Raw genomic sequence first — 22,140 nt, 5'->3', positions numbered from 1 at the left:
CAGAGAGATGGATGTGGTCTTGGGGAAAAAGAGGGAGGGTGTGGGGGAAGGGGAGAGTGGCAAAAAGTTGTAGGAAGAGAGGGGAGAAAAAGGGATACAGTCACGGGAACTGGGGAGAGGCAGGAAGATGGCTGTGGGGAAAAGGAGAGGGAGAGATAGCACTGGGGAATGGGGAAGAGGGAAGGATAAGGATGTGGGGAAAAGGGGAGAGGGTATGTAAAAGGGAAAAGAGAGGGTTATGGTCATGGGAAATGGGGAGAGGAGGGATGAGAATGTGGGAACTGGGGAGTGGGAAGGATAAGGAGAGGGAAGGAATCACATAATGGACCATAAAGCCTATCTAGTTCCATCTCCCCTATCATGGGGGAAAAGGGAGAGGGAGGAGTGTGAGCATGGGAAAGGATGAAGGAAAAGGGGTGGGAGAGAGATGTGGATATGGGAAATGGGAAGAGGAAGGCATAAGGATGTGGGAAAAGAGAAGAGGGGGAGAGTTATGGGTGTGGGAACTGGGGGGAAGGAGGCATATGCGCGTGGGATAAGGGGAGAGGAAGAGATAGGGTTGTGGAAAATGGGAGAGAAAGGGGTTATGGAAGTGGAGAGAGGGAGGCATAAGGGTGTGGGGAAGGAGGGAGAGAGATGGGGCTGTGGGAAGTAGGGAAATGGGGCTGTGGGAAGTAGGGAAAAGGGAAGGATGTGAGTGCAGGAGAAGGGAGGCAAAGAGATGTGGGCATGGGAAAAGGGGGGAATGTGGATATGGAAAATGGGGAGAGGGAAGCATAGGGATGTGGGAAAAGAAGGAGAGGAAGGTGGATGAGGGTTGAAAAAGGGGGAGAAGGGAGATACAAGGATGTGGGAAAACAGGGAGCAGTATGGGTGTAAGAAAAGGGGCTGTGGGACATGAGAGATGGGGGATATGAAGGACAGGGAGGGAGGCACTGGGATATGGGAAATGAGGAAGCAGAAGGGATATGGATGTGGAAAAGAGGGAAAAGGGAGGTATAGGGATGTAGGAAAATGGGGAGAGAAGGATGTGGGAAGCGAGGAGAAGGAAGGATATGGGGATGGGAAAAGGGAGAGAGAGAGGCATAGGGATGTGTAAGTTTGGGGAGAGGGCCATGGTTGTGGCAACTGGAAAGAGGGAAGGATTTGGCTGTGGGAAATGGGGAGATGAAGGGAGGCAGGCCTGGGAATTCGAGGTTGGAGGAGATATGGATGTTGGAAAAGGGGGAGAGGGAGAGATGGGCACTGAAGCAGAGGGTCAGCCCCACACCTTTGGGTACAGCCCCGCACCTTTCCATGGAGAAGGGGCAAGTTTGGTTTTGGGGCACCAGGCAGCCCATGCTGGGAGCAGAATAAAGGGGGGACACCCAGCTTCACCCTCTATTGCTCCCCCCACCCCATACCTGACTAAATCACTAAAACTTATAGAACAACGATCAGTATTAATAAAGGTAATCCCTTTTTTATTAATGTCAAGTTTAATCTAATTTATGCCTTTCTTTAACCTTTAAAACGCTGGGACATGCATCCTCCTAATCTATGTGCTTAGAAGTTAAACATTCACTCCATACTATTTCATGCTCTGTGCTGCCTGTCTGTCCCCTCACAGTGCCCTCTCTCTCTTTGCATCTCATCCTGTTCCTCTGTCCTCATGCAATTCTCTTATCTCTTTTTGCATCCTGTCTGTCTGTCCGCACACCGTGCCCCTGTCTGTCCTGCCCCTGCCTATCTTTGGCTCTCGGCACGCCTTGTGCCTTGCACATGTTCCCACTCCATTGGGACAGATTAACACGGCCCAGCGCTGCCCTGGGTCCGGCGGTGTCGGAGTGCTCAGGAAAATCTGAGTCACGGCCGCGGGCGCCACGGGGCCGGTGGCACAAAGCTCTGCTGGGGGGACACTTCAGGGACTCAGGTGAGGCTGCTTGCTTGTCCCTGTGCAACCCCAACCTGTCTTTTGCTTGCGGCTTCCTTACAGCCCCACTGCAGGGCTATGGGGAGCACAAGGTTCTTGTTGCTGTCCTGTATATCTGGTAGTGCCAGTGGGTCAAAGATCCTGCTGCGCAGCTGGGTATGGAGGAGCGTGGAAGTGACGGACCTGACCCACTGCTATGTGGTGATGTGGGGTGAGATGTGGGGCTCATGTGGGGCAGCGTCCCAGCTCTGCTTGTTCCCTCTTGGGATGTTCCCTACATCTGGACAGGGATTGGGCTGGGCTGGGATGCATTGGACTAAGCTAGACTGGGCTGAACTGGACAATATTGGGTTGAATGGGCTCAACGACTGGGCTGTTTCAGACAAGGTTGGTCTGAGCTGCACTAGGCTGGGCCAAACTGGTATGCACTGGGCAGTGCCATCTGGATGCTCCCTCTGCATGCTGTGGGGCCACCGCAGCATGGTGCTGGGCTCTGCAGGACCATGGCAGAGCCGGAGGAGGATGAGGAGGACAATACAGCAGCTTTGGAGCAGCTGATGGCACAGGCAGGCCGGACACTGCAGTGGCAGGAGCTGGAGGAGCAGTTCTGTGTGCTGGGAGAGCTGGGCAGCGGCACCTATGGCAACGTGGTGCTCACTGAGCCCCGGGATGGTGGTGAGGAGCTGTGGGGTCTTTGCCCCAATGCTGTACCTCATGCTTGTGTAATGCATGAGGACATCGTTTGCATTGGAGTCCCGTTCTCATGGTGTGCTTGGGAGCGCATTTCACAGTGGGGTTGCATGCTTGTGATGTGAATGGGGACACACTTCACAGTGGGGTTGCATGCTCATGATGTGAGTGGACCTGAAACCTTGGTGCTGACCCTCTCATTGCATCCCAGGCTCACCGGTGGTCCTCAAGCTGATGTTGAAGGAACGGACAGAGCGACGGGCATTCCTGCGGGAGTATTGCATAGCCCGGTGCCTCTCTGGCCATGCTGCCTGCATCCATGCCCTGCCCCTTGCCTTTGAGAACTCCACACATTTTGCCTTTGGGCAGGAGCTGGCTCCCGCTGGGGACTTGTGCAACCTTCTCACACCAGGGGTGTGTGTACCTCAGGGCTGGGGGGCACAGTAGTGGGCTGGGGAGGCGAAAGGGCTGGGAGGGGGTTGCAGTGGGTACAGGGAGGGGGTGGGAGTAAAGCGGACCTTGCAGCTGTGTGAGATCATGGGGAAGATGCGTGTGCATGGGGAGGCTCTTTGCAATGGGGAGCATGTTTGTGTGATGCATGGGGACATCATTTGCAACGGGGCGCATGCCTGTGGGGTTCATGGGGAGACCTTCTGCAATGGGGCACATGCTCATGCAGTGCACAGGGACACCCTTTGCAGCAGTGTCTATGGTTCTGGTTTTCCTGAGGAGATCCCTTGCAGTGGGGTTGCACACCCATGTATTTTTCAGCATGGTGCATGCCCACATTGTGCATGGGAACACGCAGTGCATGCAGTGTGTTGCATATACACCCTTTGCAGTGGAGTGCGAGCTCATGCAGTGCACCAGGAGCCCCTTTGTGGTACAGGGATACCCCTGGGGGCTGCTATGGGCTGTGCCCCATACTGGTGGCACCAGGCAGGGTGCTACAGCAGCCCCTCTGAGGGGAATTGACATTGCTGCCTTTCCCAGGAGGGCCTGCCCGAGGTGCTGGTAAAGCGCTGTGCCTCTCAGCTGGCCGAGGCACTGGATTTCATGCACAGCCGAGCCCTGGTGCACCGGGATGTCAAGCTGGACAACGTGCTGCTCTTCGACCATGAGTGTCGCCGTGTGAAGCTGGCAGACTTTGGGCTCACTCGACTGCAGGGTTCAGAAATCGGTGCCATGTCTGGTGCGCTGCCCTATGCCCCACCAGAGCTCTGTTTGCTGCAGGGCTCTGACACACTGGAGCTGGACTCCAGCCTGGATGTTTGGGCTTTTGCTGTGCTGCTCTTCTGCCTCTGCACTGGCTGCTTCCCATGGGCTGTAGCTGCCAGCCCTGACCCCCAGTTTGAGGCCTTCAGTGCTTGGCAGGGTGATACGGTGAGACAGGAGGCACCAGAGTCTTGGGGTGGCTTTGAGTGTGGGGCACAGGAGATGCTGCAGCGCCTGCTGAGGCTCGACCCTGATCGCCGCAGCCCAGCCATCGAGGTGCACAAGTACCTGGCCCTGCCATGGCTGACAGCACCCAACAACAGGGATCGGACCGATGGCACTGATGGGCTGGGAGCGGTGGATGGTGATGGACATGGAGGGAGGGATAGTGATGCACACAGAGCAGTGGATGGTGGCCCTCAGTCACCCCTTGCCCAAGGGTGTAGGGGTTCAGGGGATAATGGGGAGTGTGGTGACAGCAGTTATGGGGAGGGGAACGGCGTGCCCACAACACCTGCCAGTGCCATGGCCCTGTGCCACTAGCTGGCATCTCCAACATGGCATGGAGGGGTCCTTGGGATGTGGGCTGGTGTCTTCTTCTTCTTGGAATGGACAGAATGGACATGGAGCTGTTGGAGAGGATCCAGAGGAAGCCACAAGGATGTCTGGAGGGCTGAAGTACCTCTTCCAAGGAAAGAGGCTGAGAGAATTGGGCTTGTTCAGTCTGGAGAAGAGAAGGCTCCAGGGAGATCTCATTGCAACCTTCCAGTACTTCAAAGGAGCTTATAAACAGTCTGACTGTGACAGGACAAGGGGGAATGGTATTTAACTTAAGAAGGAAGATTTAGGTTAGATGTTAGGAGGGATTTCCTTGCTCATAGGGTGGTGAGGCACTGGAACAGGCTGAACAGAGAAGCTGTGGTTACTCTATCCCTAGATGTGCTCAAGGCCTGTTGAATGGAGTCCTGGGCAACCTGGATGGCAACCAGCTCCTGGCAGGGGTTGGAACTAGGTGGGCTTTAAGGTCCCTCCCAACCCAAACCATTCTATGATTTTTGTGGGTGGGATGGAAGCCTTGGTCTCTTCTTTGTTCCCTGGGTGAGAACATAAGGGCCACTAGCACACTGTGGGCAGGGGAAGAAGAAACACCAGGGGCTGTATTTGGAGGAGGTCAGGGACCCCAATCCCACCCTTTGCACCCTATTGATGAATGCAATGGCAAAGCACCTGAGCAACAAATGAGCAAGTAAAAGCCAAGGAAAGAGCAGCCAGCAAGGCACAGAGAGATGGGAGGAGAGCAGTCAGTCAAAATTGTTAAGGCTGGTGCAGCAGCTTGGTGGGAGTGGGTGGTAAAACTGCTCATCAGTTCTGCAAGGGAACCCAGAAATGGATCTGACATTCACTCCTTGCATACGTGTGCGAGGAGGATGTCACCATGCTGTAATTAGTTAAGATGCCAAAGGATTTCCTTGGGGTTTATGAGGCGAGGAGACAAATGTAAGTACTCCAGGCACACAGATAGGTTGGGCAGGGCTGTGGGGCAAATTCCTAGCCCTTGAGGGAGTGGAGATCAACCTGGAATACAGCTCCCTCTGAACATGGCTCTGCAAAAGGCAGAAAATTTGCACTGAGAGGATGGGATGTGGGTTGGCCAGTTATACAGAAGAGCCAGAGGGAGAGTACGTTGGGTTGGTTCTGCATGTGGAAGATGTTGGAGGGATGAAGATGTTCTTAGCATCCTTTCATCAGGGAAAGTAGTGATGGGACATGGGGTAATGGATTTGAATGGAAAGAGGTGAGATTTAGGAAGAATTTTGGGGGGATGGGGGTGGTGAGGCACTGGAACAGGTTGTCCAGAGGAATTGTAGATGCCCTTTCCCTGGAACTGCTCAAGGCCAGAATGGATAAGGTTTTGGGAAATCTAGTGGGTGGCGTCCATGCCCATGAATAGGCTTGGAACTGAATGGTCTTTAAGGTGTCTTCCAACCCAAACCTTTCCATGATCCCAATGATTCTATGACTAGAATTCCACAACTATGGCTTTGTGAACTCAGACTAAGCAAGAAGAACACCGCTGCACAGTGGAAGAGGAGCTGGAAATCAGCTGAAATGCTGAAGCTTAATAAAACTCTCTGTGTTTTGCCTTTTTTTATAACTGTTTTCCCACAGGATCAGTGGCAGGACAAAGAGGATTGATTTTAAAGTAAAAGAGGGAAAATGTTGTCTATATATTAGGAAGATTTTTTTCTCTATATATATATTAGTCAGAGGGTGGTGAGGCACTGGCACAGGTTGCTTAGAGAAGCTGTGGGTGCCCCATTCCTGGAGGTGTTCAAGGCCACATTGGACGGCACCCTGGACAGCCTCATCTAGTGGGTGGCAACCCTGCCCATGGAAGGGGGGTTGGAATTGAATGGGCTTTTAAGGTCCCCTCCAATCCAAGCCATTTTATGGCTCTATGATCTTTAATGTTCGTTTCAATATAAACCTCTGTATAATTCTATTATCTTTAAGATCCCTTCCGACTCAAGCCGTTCTATGATATTTAACGCCCTTTCTAACAAAAGCCATTCCATGATTCTATGAAGGAATGGGACAGAGGAGGCACAGGGACTGCGGAGGCAGAGCCCAGTAGCTGGGCTGCACGCCAAAGGCTTGAGATCGGTAGCTGAAATGCGTGCGGATGCTTTTCATTTACACCTGCCTCTCCTAAATCACAGCCTGAGGGCTCTGGGCCTGCAGACAGCGACGCCAGGCTGCAGGAAAATCCCCCATCCTGCAGAAAAGCTTAATAAATTGAGGCTTCACAGGCTGAGGTTTCACCTCTGCAACTTCCAGTGCCCAAATCCTGCTGAGGTTCCCACAAACAATCTGTAGCCAAAGGGATGGGGTGGAATCCTGCAATCCATTTCTGAGTTCATCCCAAGCAGCTTGGCTTTTCAGGTGCAGAATCCCCCTTGAGTATCATGGCTCACCACGGTGCAGCCTGCACTGGAAGTGACATTCAGTGGGCAAGGTCATGTTTGCAACAAGCAATGCATGGAGGAGTCTGCAGCACAAACACAGACCTATCAAAGGAGATCTACAAACTGGGTTGGATGGGGCCCTGGGCAGCCTGGTCTAGTATTAGATATGGAGGTTGGCGGCCCTACCTGCAGCAGGGGGGTTGGAACTTTTTGATCCTTGAAGTCCCTTCCAACCCAAGCCCACTTTGTGATTCTATGATCTGCATGAATGTGAGTGCTGAGCAAAATGCACAAGAATGCCAAGCACAAAGAAGTGACCTACTGCTCCTCAGTCACTGAGACAGAACCAGCAGGAGGCTGCTGATGCTACGTGCACATGGAGATGCAGGATGCTGCAGGTGATGATTCCCTGAGCACCTCCTAGGTTGTCCTGATTGGTTCCTTTCACTGTGATTTGCCCCCTTATGCGCAAGAAGGATGCTCAGTAGAGCAAGACGGGGTGATGCAGCCAGGCTGCAGAGCTGCAGGATTAAAGGAGATCTCCACAAGGGATGGATGTGCCCCATGTGATCCAAAGGAGGGTTCTAAGGACATTTGGGGGAGTGCAGTTGGGCAACAGCACCTGACATCAGCTGCAAGTTTGAATGCTTATAAATGGTGAAAGCAGCACTGCGCCATATGGGGCCAGCATGGGGGAAGCCTCATGGACCCTCAAATGCAGCTCTAGGGTTCCTCTTTTAGAGTGAGCTGTAATAGCAGGAGAAGGAAGATAAGGAATAAAACTGGGATAGACCAGGTGGAGAGCTGCAGCTGGAAGGCCCACAGCATTACCAAGACAGACACAGTGCAACATATATTTAAACTGTTAAGTGTTCCCAAATCACACATAAAGAGTTCTGCTCCCTGAATATCCTCAGTCAAAAACCAGACCTTTGGGCAAAGACAAAACATCCAGTTTTCTTTGTCTCCCTGTGAAGAGAGACGTGCAGGGATACAATCATCCCTTTTGGAAAGCTGCTTTTTGGGGAAAAATGTGCCTTGAGGAATGAAAGTTATTTACAAGCTTTGCTCAGCTTCCAGACCTTCATGTTTGGAAGAAATAGCTGATTTCCCTGCCCATTGCCAGGGAAACGAGCAGACACACTGGATTCCAATCTTGCTTCCTCAGTAGGAGAAAGTCCCCAAACCTCATATTCAGTTTTCAGGTGTCTGTGCTTAATATATTTTATTGTATGAAAACACTGAAAGGAAAGTCTCTCACTTCACGCTTACTGCCATTCAGGCTGCCTCTATGGGGATGGTGCAGAGCTGCAAAGCTGCTCTTTGCATCCTCGGAATTTATTGGATGGGATAACAGATGGATTACAGGCAAGGCCAGTGATTTAGTGCCATTTTTCTTGTTATTTTTTATTAACCCTAATTTATTTATAGTGTTTTTCTTCCCTAAAGGATGTGAGTGGTGCAGATGGAACAGTGTAATGCATCCTGAAAGCAGGAGACTCTTCTTGAGAATGGTCGTGGGTTACTGTGAAAGCCTATTATATTAATATATTAAGTTATATTAAGTTCTTATTATGTATTAAGAGTTATATTAAGGATCTGGTGATTCAGGTCTTTGGGACTGTTTAATGGATTATGTTGAAACCAGTCCTGCTCTGACAGTCTTCTAAACAACTCCCTTAAACCCAGCTATGAGCCACCTCTATATCTATATATATATTTAATAACTGCAGGGGGAAATGGATAAAGACAATGTCCTTTCACACTGTTTCCCTTGGTGTTACACAAGCTCCTCCAAGAAGCGCAATGTCCCAACAAGTTCTAAGCTTTGAGCTTTGCTGCTCAGCATCACTGTCTCTTCCTGGCTTGGAGATGGAAACAAAGCAGTTGTGCAGGGTGGGAAGTGCAGTTGTAGGGCAAACACGCTGACTTTTGCAATGTTCATCTTTGCTAAACAAAACTGTGAGTGACAGAGTTATTATGGTTACCGCTGAAAGCCACAAAGGCAATATTCTACACTTTCTTCCTATTACTGTCTTCCTTATGTTTTTCAAGCTCCAGGATATGAAAGTGCATGAAAAACAGCTGATGAACTTCCCTCATAAGCCAGGAAATCTCCTTTCCCCGAAGGATAGAACAAGCCAAAACTATGAACTGAAGTTACTAAAAGGTAGTGAAACTGCTGATTTCTTATTTTCATTGCTGGTAGATGCTTAGAGCCCAAGTTACAGAGAGAGAATAAGGAGGGCAGAGCGCACCTTCTGTGCCTTTATTTACTGCTCCTGGTGAATTCAAAGGGCTCTTTTTGAATCCAGATCCAGGGAGAGCTCAGCACCACCAACTGCAGTTGACAGTGCTGAGAAGCATTTTGCCCTTGCATTGCTTTCAATGGAGTATAACTGCTCCATTTTAACAACTTCATTGTACAGAAAGGGGGAAAAATTAGGGGTCTATTTAGAAGCCATCGGGACTGTGAATAACAAACTCTGCTGCTGACTGTGGGAGACTGGGTATTGCATCTACTGGGCTGTGCTGCAATCTGGGTGAGAAAAGTGGTATAGCGAACAAGAGTACAAAGGTTGCCAAGCTGTGCTGAAATTTCATTTCCTCTCTCCTTAAAGGCTGGGAAGTTCTCTTTCTCATTTCCTCACAGATATCACAGTTATGGAATCACAAAACAGCTTGGGAAGGAAGGGACCTAAAATATGACCCAGTTCCAATCCCCTGCCATTGGCAGGGTTGCCATGCACTAGACCAGGCTACCCAGGGTCCCATCCAACCTTGAAGGTCTCAAGGTTGTGCCAGGGCCTGTCCCTTCTGATTTATGTGCCTGTATAATTCCTTCTTGTTTTTCACATCCCCCACCAAATGCAGTTCCATCTACGACTTGGCTTTCCTGACCTTATCTTTGCACATCTGAACAGCATCCCTGTATTCTTCCTAGGTGACATGACACTTCCCACAGCTGAAGCAATAAGCCCTCATCCACAGGCTCCCCTGAACAAGCAGCTGTAGTAGACCCCGACCACCAGATGTCCTTTATTGATCTGGTCCCTGATTTTCACCCACCAGCTCTCAACACGATCATGGCTGTTTCTCAGGGGCAGCTCTCTGCACTCTATTCCACTCTATCTTCTCTATCCAGCTCTTAACACAGAAGAGGCTACGTCCCTTAGTCTGCATAATGTGTTTGAATTGAATATGCTGCAATAGCAAAATTGGCACGCAATATTGTCTGGCAAAATTGGCATAGATGTCCACGAATCTCTTCCTCAAAACGTGGCTACACACGAGCTGAGCAAGAGGTGGCGATATAAGATTTAAAAAGTAACATATATTCAGGGACTTTACATGGAGCCTGGGAGAGCTTGTACTGCGTCTCCTTTCCATTGCATTCACTTCATCTGAGGTTCTCCCCTGGCTCTCATCTTTTGTGATGTTTATCCACTAGGAGGTGTCGGAGGACCTCTAGGACAGTAATGCCATGTGATACCCACCTTAATGGCCAAGACTAATGACAACATAATGCTCCACAGCCTCTCTGGGCAACCTGTTCTAGTGCTCCCTTACCTGCACAGTAAAGAAATGCTTCCTGATGTTTAAACAGAATGTTTTGTTCCAGTTTGTGCCCACTGCCTTTTGTTGGCTCCATCCTCTTTCCACTATCCACTCAGGTATTTACACACATTGCTAAGATGCCCCCTCAGCATTCCCAACTCCCCCAGCTTCTCCTCATAAGAGAGGTGCTCCAGTTCTTTCATCCTCTTGGAGGCCAGGTCTCTCTTGTACTGGGGGGCCAAGAAGTGGACCCAGAACACCAGCTGCAGCCTCACCAATGCTGTAGATACTTAGCCTAATAAAGCCAATCAATAAAGATCATCGCCTTCTAGCAGTAAGGGTGCTTTGATAACTCATGACCAATGTGCCCATTGGTGTCCAGCAGGACTCCCTTTATTCTTTTCTGCCATCTGCTTCCAGTTGGGTGCCCTTGCATGTCCTTATGTGCTGGGATTGTTCCTTCTCAGCTTCAGGACTATGCATTTCTCCTTTGTGGACTTCATGGGATTTTTGTCTGCCCACATCTCCAGCCTGCACACAAAATATCTGCACAAAATTTATACACAAAAGATACATGATTAGTAATTTTCCAGTCTGTTCTCCTCAGATGAAGATGTTACCCTGAAGGGCAATGGTGCCCTGTACTGCAGCAACAGAAGGTTGGTAGTGGGGAGAGGGAGGAAATTGTCCCCCTCTAATTCTGCCCTTGTGAGGCCCCATCTGGTGCACTGGGGGCCCCAGCACAAGAAGGATATAGAGCTGTTGAAGTGGGTCCAGAAGAAGGCCATGAAAATGGTCAGAGGGCTGGAGCACCTCTCCTGTGATGAAAGCTTGGGTGACTGGAGGCTCCACAGAAGGGCTATGGAGTTGGGGAAGGGTCTGGGGGGTAAAGTGTTTAAGGAGATACTGAGGGCAATTGGGTTTGTTTGTCCCAGAGAAGAGGAGATGGAGAAGAGGCCTCGAGGTGGCCTGCAATTCCATGACTCTCTGACTCTGTGACTATTATTTATTGTCTCTGTGACTCTATGACTTTATAATTTTATGGTTTTCTGAATCTATGATGTCATTATAACTTCATAACCTTACAACACCATTATAGGGCCACAGCTAGCTCTGAGGCACTGAGCTACATCTACCATACCCCCTTTTCCTCACCCCCCAGGAGCATGCCCCCACCAAGAACCAATGCTGATGGGACATTGGGCCCCAATGGGAGTGCAGTGAGAGCCCACAGTGCCTTTCAGCCTAGCCCAGAATATGCTTGCTCACCCCAGTATCTTTCAGTGCTCCCCCGTTATCTCTCAGTGTCCCCCTAGTCCTCCCCCAGTCCCATGCCAACCCCATCCCAGTGCCTCTCAAACCTATCCCTGTACCCCCACAACCCCTCTATATTTGCCCACAGGACTCCACACCCCATGGTGTGATGACAGCAGTGAGAGGAGGACAGAGTGAGGGGACTGAGGAGGCTCTAGAGTGTCACAATACCCACTCTGTGCTCCCACAGTCTCTCCTACCTGGTGGTGGCTTCCATCTTCATGTGCAATAAGGAAGTCTCAGCCCAGTAGATTTCTTTTCAGGGGGTCACAACTCCATCAGTTACCAAGACCCAACACTGATCCCACTCTGCCTCTCATCCTCTCATCTCAAACCCCAACTATTCTGGGTTGGGTGATTCAACCCAAAACCCCAAATCTCCCCCACAAGTTGAAGATCATTGAGACCCTCACCAACCTCCTGGACTCTATGATTGCCCCATCACTCCTCAAGCAGCTCTCGTGCCTTCTTCTGTGCCTTAGTCACCATGATGTCACCTCTGAGGGGCTGGAGCAAGGCATCTCTGATATCCTGCTCACCCACACCCTTGCCCAGGTCACCAGTAGGACCCAGGAGTTGAAGATGACACAATAATGCTGATGTTGATGATGATGTTGTCAATGAGAGAGAATCAGAGCTGAAGGGGTTCAAAGGGACCACTGGAGATCATCTAGTCCAAACCTCTACTAAAGCAGGTTCCCTTGATTAGTTCGCACGAGAAAACATCCAAACAGGTTTTATTTATCTCCAGAGAAGGAGACTCCACAACCTCTCTGGTTGCTCCAGAGCTTGCTCCACTGTTCTATTACTCTGACAGTAAATAACATTTTTCCTTATGTTCTTATGGAACTTTCTGTGTTCCAGTTTTTGCCCATTGCTCCTAGTTCTGCTGCTGGGGCAGAAAAGATCCTGGTCCCATTCACTTGACTCCTGTCCATTACTTATTTATAAACACTGACCAGGTCTCCTTTCAAACCTTCTCTTCTCCATGCTGAACAGTCCCAGGTCTTTCAACCTATTCCAGGCTCCTCATCATCTTTGTTGGCCCTCCAAACCTAACCCGAGACCTAGCACTACTCCTACCCCTAAACCCTACCCCTAATTCTAACATGAACCCTTGTCCTAACTGTACATCTAGCCCTTATCCTAACACCAATTTTAACTTCCACCTCCCACTGGAGCTGCTCTCCACCAGCATTTATGCTGACCTAAGACATCCCAAACAGAACCAGGACAGCAGAACAGGGAAGGACGCAGTGGTAATGTGGTGTCACTGTGTCTTGCCATGATGCTGGCTGACAGAGCCTTTCTCAATGAATATAAAGCACTGAGCCTTTCTGAATGAATATATGCAACATGTATGGTTAAGAATATATTTATTCTTAATTGTATGCAATCATGAGCTAGTTTGCAAGCTGAAGAATACTGTTAGCTCTGTAGCAAAGCCAGGAAGATGGTGATTCCATCTCCCATGGGATCCATCATCACCATCCACCACCTTCCAACATCACTGGAGAAGCCTTGCTGCATGCTTGCTGAATATCTCCCATAGGATCCTTTTGGTAGCCGTGGTGCTCATCTTCCCTCACATGTCTTTGTGATAGGGTGGTGGATTCATCTCTTCAACCTGGACTTTCAGGATGGCTTTCTGGCTGTTGGACATCTTGGCTTGGACACGAATGCTCTCATTGGAGACCTCCAGGGTTTCATGTTCATTGCTTAGCACAGCTCTCTGGAAGAGTGAGGAGCCACAGTATGGTTTACTCTTCATCATTTTGGAGAAGACTTCACTGAGGTTTCCCAGGTGGTTCTCCTCTGTGAAGATCTCCAAAGCAAACTCGATTTTGTAAAGGATGTAGTCAAAGGGGTTGGAGAATGTGATGACCAAATAGAAGGTGTTAGCCTTGCAGATCACAGTCCCCACACTCCCTCGCAGGCTGTAGGGAGTTTTTGCAAAGAGGCACATTCCTTTGGAGTCTGGGCCAATTTCAAAGGGCGGAGTGGTCAGGATCTTGCCACTGAAGCAATAACTCCTGTAAGAGGAGGGTTGGTGAGAAAGGGCAGCTGAAGCTCAGCAGATGAAGGCATGAGGGAAGCTCATTTGCAGAGGTGCTGAGTGGGACTCACTGTTCCCTAATGAGCCAGGCACCATCAGTGCAAGCATTGCCAGTGCCAAGCATTCCTGAGCCAGACTTACTGCTCCCAGAACCACCAGTGCACAGCATCACCAGAGCAAGCATGACAGAAGGGAGCTCAGTGTCCCTACAAAGCCTCTTTACCCAGCCATGTTGGACCCAAGCTGTGCCTTCTGAGCACATGAACCTCACGCAGTCCTACAGGGAGAAGTGCAGGTTCTGCAGCTGGGGAGGAGTAACTCCAGCACTGGGTTATGCTGAGGGCACCCAGCTGGAAGCAGTGGCAGAAAAGGACACGATCAGTGATGTGCCCTTGATGCCAATGGGGCTGAGGGTGCTGTGGGCTGTTAGGCAAAGCACTGCCAGAAGCTGGAACAGATCCTGCCTTTCTGCTCAGCACGGCTGAGGTCAGACCTGGAGTGCTGCGTCCAGTTCTTGCCCCCAGTACAAGGGAAACAAGTAAAGAGTTCTACAGAGGTCCACTGAGATGGTGGACAGGAGAAGGGACAAAAACTCACCCTGATGACAGCAGGGAATCTGAGCAAGGCCTCCAAAAGAGTAAGGAAAGACTAAAGACAGTGAAGGAATCGGGTAAGGATGGGGATAAGGAAGGAATATCTTGAAGTGTGTTCAGCAGTGCAGTGCAAACAGAGGAAGGTCCATCCTGAGATGGAGGAACGTGCAGGAAATTGCTCTGGCACTGAGCTTCTCTCCATTGTTCTTCTAATGCCAAAGGCATTTCAGGGATGCCCCTCATAGGCAGGGTGGCAGAAAGCAGAGGGGAGAGATGGGTACCCACCTGAAGTCCTTCAGTGTCACTGTCCTGGTCCTGTTGATGATCTCCAGGCCCACAGCGCAGCACACATCAATGGTCCTCATCAGGCTCTCCACACTCTCCCCCTGTTGCCCAGGGCAAAATTGGTCATTGCAAGGTTTCTCCTTTTCCTTCTTCTCCTTTGGTGGCATCTTCCCCACTCAGGCCTGGGAGCAATGCTGTGGAGCTGCAAGTGCTGCAGTGGTGCAGAAATAGCCAAAAAAAAAAGGTGTGGGTGAGTCCAACTCCCCCAATGGGAGCTCAGAGCAGGGCATGCAGGGCTCCTCCCCCACATCCTTTAAGGCTTTTCAGGTCTCACAAAGGGCAGCTCTTGAACAAGGAAATCCTGGGTGGAGCAAAGCAGAGGGCTGTGTTCTCCTGTTCCATCCTCAGATTTGGCTCAAGAAGGATAAAAAAAATCCCCTCAATTCCAGGGCTGAGGTTTTGTTGATGCTCAGAGAGCAATGAGTGCTTCATCCTGACCATGAAGGAGGAAGTCAGGATATCTACTAAATACAAATTTAGGTATTCTGTTCTTTGTGTTAACCCTGATACTGTTTGTCCTAATGTTATTTCTTCCACATTAAACTGTAGGTTTACACGTGGAGGTGAAAGTGAAAGCATCACAAGCAGCAGTGAACTCAGTGCTCCGTGATTTATTGCCTAGCAACACTGTTTATGTACACTGCAAAAATATGTTTGCAATGCAACGGTATGTTTGCAAAGCAGCGCAACTCAAAACTCTAAACTCAGAGTTTCAGTGTGTTATATGTGCACTGTGGGAAGAAGTGGGATTCTAAACTTTGGAAGGGTGAAGAAAAAGTGTTGCATTAGACATCATTTATACAGGAGATGCCCCAGGCCACTCATCATCTTTGAGCCCAATTCCTTCTTGGCCTTGAACTGGGGAGCCTAGAACTGGACTCAGCACTGCAGATGTGCCCCCTGCCCCAGGGCAGAGTAGAGGGGAAGGATCCCCTCCCTCTACCTGCTGACTTTGCTCTTTGTATTGCCCCCCAGGAACCCACCGGCTCATGGTCAACCTGATGGCCATCATGTGGAATCAGCCTGGGTTTGTGAAGGGGAAAGTCCTGCCTTAGTAATTTGATCTGCTTCAATGACAAGGTCACCTGCGTGGTAGGTGAAGGGATGGAGGATGAAACCATTACCAACAACTGAAACACCACTGTGTCATCAGCACAATTTTCATCAAAAATCTGAAACAGAGCATCACAGAAAAATAATCACAGCCAGACTGGTGGAGTTCTCACCCTGACCAGCAGCTTTTCACCTTTCTGTCAAATATGTGTTTAATAAACAAATGTTAAAGAAATAAGGTATGTTTGTCTAGAGTCACTTAAGCTCCATCCAAAAGTAAGAAAGTAGATCACAGATCACAGAAGTACTATATAGGCGCCTTAGAAGAGAAGGAGTTTTGGGGAAGGTCCCATTGCAGACCAGTCAGGAAGGTCCTACTGGGTCCAGTCGAGGAGCTGAACCTGTGTTCTCACACAGGAACATCTCTTGGGTGAGATTTGCACACTCAGTTGTACAAAGTGCTTCCCTGGGAAGCTTAGAAATCTCAACAGGGTTATCCCATGATTTGATATGTTTTCAGCTGGCTGTATTACTCACATTATTGATGCTCACACGTGCTCTACAGACAGTATATATCACCAGAAATCAGGAACAATCTATAATCTGTTGCTTCAATAAACAGGACTGTTCACTAATCCAGCCATGAGAGCTCCCACTGAGTGTGACCATACATACAGGTGGCCGTGTGAGCCCATCAAAATGTGACCAGACCAGCAGTGCCAAACTGAGGACTGACACTTGAATACAACGGGAGGGCACTGGGGTGTTGAAAGAAGCCATAGCCATAGGATGGCACCATCAGCCAGGGTGTCCAGCTGCCCCTCTGTGGCTCAGAGCTTGGGGAACTGTGGAACTGAACCAGCCCCACAACCCCTGGCCAAGGGCTTGTGGGCCTTTGTGGAGGAGTAAAGGGTACAGCTCTGATGTAGGACCAAAGTCCTGCCCAGAAAAGGCATATAGAGCAGTGTATGGTCCTTAATATGTCACCCCGCTTCCTGTCACTCATTTTCCATGCTTTTGCCTCAAAACCTTTATTTATTATTCCTAACTCAGCCAAACCGTGCAGCAGAATCATACCTTGCAGACAGGAGGGATCTGAACTTGCACAGGGTTCCAAGTACACAGAATGGCCATCCTGCCCTGCTGTGTGCTAATGCACAAACTGACCTGTTGATGGCAGAGCCTTTAACATAAAACAGAGCATCTTGAAACAAGTACATGTCCCCTTTGCAACACCTCAACCTGCACAAGTGTGCAAGTCTTGCACTGATTTTCTGCTTTTCACCCCCTCTGATTTGTTTTGGATTCATCTTTTCTTCAAAGCTTCAGGAGTTTCTCCTCTAGCAAATGCAATAGCTGTGCTATTATCAAGCATTCTCCCTTGTTATCCTGATATATTTTGGCTCCAGCACTGGGCTGCATTATGCACTGGGAAGGAAGTTCATGTGATAGAGAAAGAGAAATGAGGCCCCTGAGCTTCTAGGGAGGGTGGTTTAGTTGTTATTCCAGCAGCCTCTGCAGTGATTGTTGCAAGAATGGAAACTTCTTTCCTCTTCTTTTTGTCTTGTTTTGTTTTGCAAAAGTATTTGGCTCATCTCCATCCCATTGTGCACACAACTGAAATCTCCCTGGGGCTTCCTGCTGCAAGCACTGAGGTGTGCAATGGGCTCGTGGAAGGGTTGAGATGTTCCCCTGTATGCAGAGCAGCTGTGGGTACACTTAGACTTAATTTTGCTTGGATTTTTATGATAAATTGTCAATTTAATTTAATTTTACCACGTATTTTTAAAGTTTTGTTACCAAACTGCAGCACTGTTCTTTAGTTTCACTTTTCACCCACCTCTTCCTGCTGTTGCCTGCAGGGAGTGTTGACTTTCTGGTCCGACATTAAAAAAAGGGTAATCCAATATTTACACTAACTTCATTGAAATGCCCTCCAGCAGCAGCAGAAAACAAGCATCAAAGGTGCAAAAGACCATTGAGTTTTTAGGGGTCATCTTTTGTGATTGTGTCCCCATGAGTGCTGCTGCATGACAAGCTGAAGAGTCCTGGCTCTGTGCAAGCACTGCTCCACAACAACAGCATCTGCGTGCATTCATTGTTTTCATCATAAATCCAAACTCTAGCCTGACACCAGCTGCTCGGAAGGAAATTAACTCCGTCCCCACCATAAGCAGTGCAGGGTGCAGCTCTCAGCTTGGGCAGTAACTCATGCTTCATCCTGCCTCCCTGCCCCCAATGCATTCAGGGTGGAGAAGGAAACTGCAATTGTAGTCCTGGGGCCCCAGGAGGCAACAGGTTTCTTCTCCTCATCTACACAATTTGGACACACCAGGTAAGGATTCCTCTTTGTCGCTCTCTTATCTCCCAGGAAAGATCTATCTCTGATTTACTTACTTGCTGTTTCTCTCTCCTGCTGAACTCTACTTTCAGATCCCACTTCCATACCAAGCCATCTCATTCTGGTAGAAGTTTCTAGCTTTGTCTCCTCTAACCAAGCCACACCAGGCCCTTTTGTTCTCCTGAGATGCCCTGGGATATGCCCTCCATCAGCACATCCTATGGGATATGACGTGAGACTTAGAGGATCCCCTTCTGGACCAAGCTCCTCGGGTCATCTCCAGTCAATGGAGGGTTGGGTTGTCTTATCTACTTCTCCCACTGCTCCAGCAATCTGGGTCTAATTCCAGACTCAAAATGCCAGGGATCAGCACAGGAGGTTGAATTCCTGGGAGTTTGGTGTTTAAAGGAGCTGCTGTTACTTTCCAGGACACCCTAGAGAAAATAGAACAGGTAAAAGTCCATTATCTCACCAAGTCTTTTGTGTTCACAGGATTCCTAAATGACCCACACATGGACAGAGGGACCTAGGTCTAAGGATGACCCACCAGGCTGAATTAATCATACTATGTTTTACCCCAACCCTAATACAATCCCCTTTGATTTGTGGCCAAAAAGCCCCTGAATGACCATGGTCACAAGCTAATGTGAGATACATAGGATGGAATGTGTTATACTCCTCCAAGGAAAACTTAAACTTGGCTACTGTGGTTATGCATGGAGTCAAAATGCATTCCAAACATATGTGGGACTGGGAAAGAGAGACATGTTTTGAGTAGACTGTTCAGTGAATCCACACATGAAAAGGTCCTGCGAAGTGTAACATCCATGGTACCTCTGGCTTAGGAATGATGAAATATTGTGCCACTAGAAAGTGGCATTGCTTGTGTAACTTTACTCTGGTGGAACCCACTTTTGTGACTTGCCTTAGGCAACAGCGGCAAAGGTGAGTAGGGCTTTAATTTAAATTTATAGTTGCATTGGCCAAAGCAAAAGACCCTTGTGCTGCAGAAATACACTGCAAGCACTGGAACACCCCAAAGCCTATTTTAGACCTAAATCCATCTACTTATTTTTCCATGGCAATGAAGTCTATCTTAAAGGGTTGGAGATACTCTTTGGATATCTAGGATCCATGTCATCCCAGGGGAGAAAATACAGATTGGCTGCTGGGTAATTAATGTTCCTGCTTACCAAAGACCCATCAGAGTTAGAGCAGTATACATTGCTACTTTCACATCAGAAAACTATGAAAATTACCATTATGAAATAACAGAACCAAATTTAGGATAATGGGGTAATTTCACTTTGACCAAACCTGAAACTGCATATTGTATTTGAGGCTTTTTAGGCACAGATTTACTATTTAAGACAATCTGAGCTTATGATTGACACATGATATGTATGGAATCTGTGTACCATTGGTTTGTCACAGATCCATGCCTACACTGATTATAAAGGATACAAGCCAAACCTATCCATAGTAGCATTATGAAACAATATTACCTTTTCTAGGCAGAAAGAAGTTATAAAAGATGAAAATCAGCACATTCTGTCCCTGACAGGGAAAACTGGAGGCACCATTTCAATAGGATGCAGAACTGAAAACAGCACTGAATGTGCAACAGTCTCCCAGATCGCTATGGAATATCCATAAGTGAACTCAAAACAACTTAGATTACATACTTCCCTATCCTTACAGGTGCAAACGTTGGTATACCTTAATCATATTTTGCTCAGTGCTCATCACACACTTCTGGGTCAGTTCTGAGGTGCATTTCTGCACTGCAGTGCAGTTCAAAACTGATGATAAACAGTCATTTGTATCTACTCGGCCTCCTGCTGAACTGAGACAGGAAAACAGCAGTTTCTCTTTAACCACACCCCTATCAGCTGGATCAACTGTATAAAGTTGCTCTGCGTGTCAAGCACCAGGCATGCAGCCAAGGCCCTGAGTGCTTCTGAGGGCAGAGATTTTCTCAAGTGCTTTTGGTTTCCATTTCACAGGGAGAAAATGAGAAACAGCCAAGAATGCACCGTGACAGTTCAAGTAGCAGCAGAAACAGCTGAACAGAGCTGAACAGACAGCTCAGGGTCACTGCAACTGACCACAGCAAAAGCCTCCATGCCTTCTCTTTTTCCTTTTCCTTTTCCTTTTCCTTTTCCTTTTCCTTTTCCTTTTCCTTTTCCTTTTCCTTTTCCTTTTCCTTTTCCTTTTCCTTTTCCTTTTCCTTTTCCTTTTCCTTTTCCTTTTCCTTTTCCTTTTCCTTTTCCTTTTCCTTTTCCTTTTCCTTTTCCTTTTCCTTCTCCTTCTCCTTCCCCTTCCTTTTCCTTCCCCTTCCTTCTCCTTTCCCTTCCTTTTCCTTTCCCTTCCTTTTCCTTCCCCTTTTCCTTCCCCTTTCCCTTCTCCTTCCCCTTCCCCTTTCTTTTCCTTCTCCTTCCCTTTCCTCTTCCCCTTCCTCTTCCTTTTCCCCTTCCCCTTCGTCTTCCTCTTCTTTCTCATTTTCCTCTTCTTTCTCATCTTCCTCTTCCACTTTCTCTTCCTCTCCTTTCTTGTCTTCCTCTTCTTCCTCTTCTACTTCCTCTCCTATTTCTTCTTCTACTTCTTCCCCTTCATCCTATTTTTCCCATTCTTCTTCCTAGTCTTCCTTTTCTTTTCCTTCTTCTTTTCCTTAGGGCAGGTTTCCTGGTGGCATTGTTGTTTCCAGTGTGTTAAATGGGAACAAAGCACAGTCCGCCCCCTAGCAAAGCTGCATGCAAAACCAGAAGAAGGGTGCCCATGTTCTGAGAATCTTCAAAACTGGAATAACTCAGTATCTCCCTGCATCCATCCAGCCCATCCTCTTTCTTGGCCATCATCTTGCATCCCTTCCTATCTCCATCACCTCCCACAACCATCGACTAAATGCCATGCTATTACTGGAGAGCAAACAGATGATAACAACTAGTGTAGGACTTGCTTCCCTTTTCAAGATCTTTATCCCAATATAAGAACTGCATACTATCATAAGATCTGCATCCCTTTACAAGACCTGCATCCCTTTACAAGACCTGCATTCCATCACAAGACCTGCATTTCATTATAGCATTCCTCTCCTCTTCAATTATTCCCCTCTACTCCCAATGCAATTTCCCCTTAAGCAGACTATTTCTATGTGAATCATTCAAACCCATTTCTTTCCACTTAGGATATTCTCTGACTCTGGTGGTGGCTGCTGCATTTTGCAAGAAGGTTATCAAGAGTAGCCAACATGAATTCACCAAGGGGAAATCATGCTTGATCAGCCTGATAGCCTTCTCCAATGCCATCACTGGCTGTATGGGGCATACATATTACAAATGTAAGGGGCCTCAGTTTGAGAGGCTGAAATATGGAGAATTAATAGAACAAGCAGATGAAGCAAAAATATTCTGTAGAACTGGATTGTCTCCCCCAAAATCACACAGACCTGTAAGCAAGGAAAGAGTGAAGAACCCCTGTCTATCTTGTCAAACAGGAGACTTCTTATAAGGAACTTCTCTAATTTTAAAGCACATTTTTTCCCCCCTGAATAGTGAGTGCCCTCTTCAGGAACGCAAGTGTATGAAATTTTCATGCATAAACAGGAAGCTGCATGAAAAAAAAGAAGAAAAAAAAGCTAATGCACAAGCATGTGTGTGAGCTTCAGAGATTGGTTAGTCTGTTACTGTCACAAAGAGACATGGGGCAGGTGCTTGACCCCAAAGAAATAGGGGAAATGCGAAAAGATACTGAACAAAACCAATGTCCTGTGCATGGGAAACAGCTGGAAACCCAAGTAAAGTTGTTACAACAAATTTTAATTTCTTGATACCGTGTCAAATGTGAAGAAATCATATCTTGTTAAGACTGTGGACTTCATTTTTCCTTATACAAAGACCAAGAACTGAATTTGGAGTCTGAGATTTGATGGTAGGAAGAAACCCAATCTCTATTCCAGAGGTTGAATACTAAAAAGAACTCAAAGCTGGTATGTACACAAGCCATTTTCAACCTGTCCCTTCTAATACATGGTTGAAGGCCATGGACCATGGAGAGTCTTATAACTGAGGAGGAATAACTGAATGCAATTGTACAGG

The 22,140-nt window shown here is 48.1% G+C and overlaps 2 protein-coding genes across 2 annotated transcripts; one reads left to right on the top strand and one right to left on the bottom strand.

Annotated features, from left to right (window-relative positions):
* Window positions 1–2,415: 2,415 nt before the first annotated feature.
* Window positions 2,416–4,360, top strand: SBK3 (SH3 domain binding kinase family member 3). Its single transcript, XM_072358228.1, has 3 exons — window positions 2,416–2,587; window positions 2,814–3,016; window positions 3,596–4,360. The coding sequence occupies exons 1-3, from the start codon at window positions 2,416–2,418 to the stop codon at window positions 4,358–4,360; spliced, it is 1,140 nt and encodes a 379-aa protein (XP_072214329.1).
* Window positions 4,361–13,016: 8,656 nt separating this feature from the next.
* Window positions 13,017–14,927, bottom strand: LOC140263354 (uncharacterized). The gene is made up of 2 exons (XM_072358233.1): window positions 14,590–14,927; window positions 13,017–13,688 (listed from the first exon to the last, which is right to left on the bottom strand). The coding sequence occupies exons 1-2, from the start codon at window positions 14,754–14,756 to the stop codon at window positions 13,241–13,243; spliced, it is 615 nt and encodes a 204-aa protein (XP_072214334.1). The 5' UTR covers window positions 14,757–14,927; the 3' UTR covers window positions 13,017–13,240.
* Between the last annotated feature and the right edge of the window lie 7,213 nt (window positions 14,928–22,140).

Source organism: Excalfactoria chinensis, chromosome 29 (assembly GCF_039878825.1).
Source record: "Excalfactoria chinensis isolate bCotChi1 chromosome 29, bCotChi1.hap2, whole genome shotgun sequence".
Taxonomy (NCBI): Eukaryota; Metazoa; Chordata; class Aves; order Galliformes; family Phasianidae; genus Excalfactoria; species Excalfactoria chinensis.
Note: the sequence above shows the minus strand (reverse complement) of the source record. Positions and strands in the feature narration are given on the sequence as shown.

What these genes read in the sequence shown, in the direction of transcription:
- SBK3 (XM_072358228.1), top strand. Translation starts at nt 2,416, where the DNA reads ATGGCAGAGCCGGAGGAGGATGAGGAGGACAATACAGCAGCTTTGGAG. An exon ending in CACTGAGCCCCGGGATGGTG is followed by an intron (nt 2,588 to 2,813) that starts GTGAGGAGCTGT and finishes ATTGCATCCCAG; the next exon opens with GCTCACCGGTGGTCCTCAAG. An exon ending in GCAACCTTCTCACACCAGGG is followed by an intron (nt 3,017 to 3,595) that starts GTGTGTGTACCT and finishes TGCCTTTCCCAG; the next exon opens with GAGGGCCTGCCCGAGGTGCT.
- LOC140263354 (XM_072358233.1), bottom strand. Translation starts at nt 14,756, where the DNA reads ATGCCACCAAAGGAGAAGAAGGAAAAGGAGAAACCTTGCAATGACCAA. An exon ending in GTGACACTGAAGGACTTCAG is followed by an intron (nt 13,689 to 14,589) that starts GTGGGTACCCAT and finishes CTCCTCTTACAG; the next exon opens with GAGTTATTGCTTCAGTGGCA.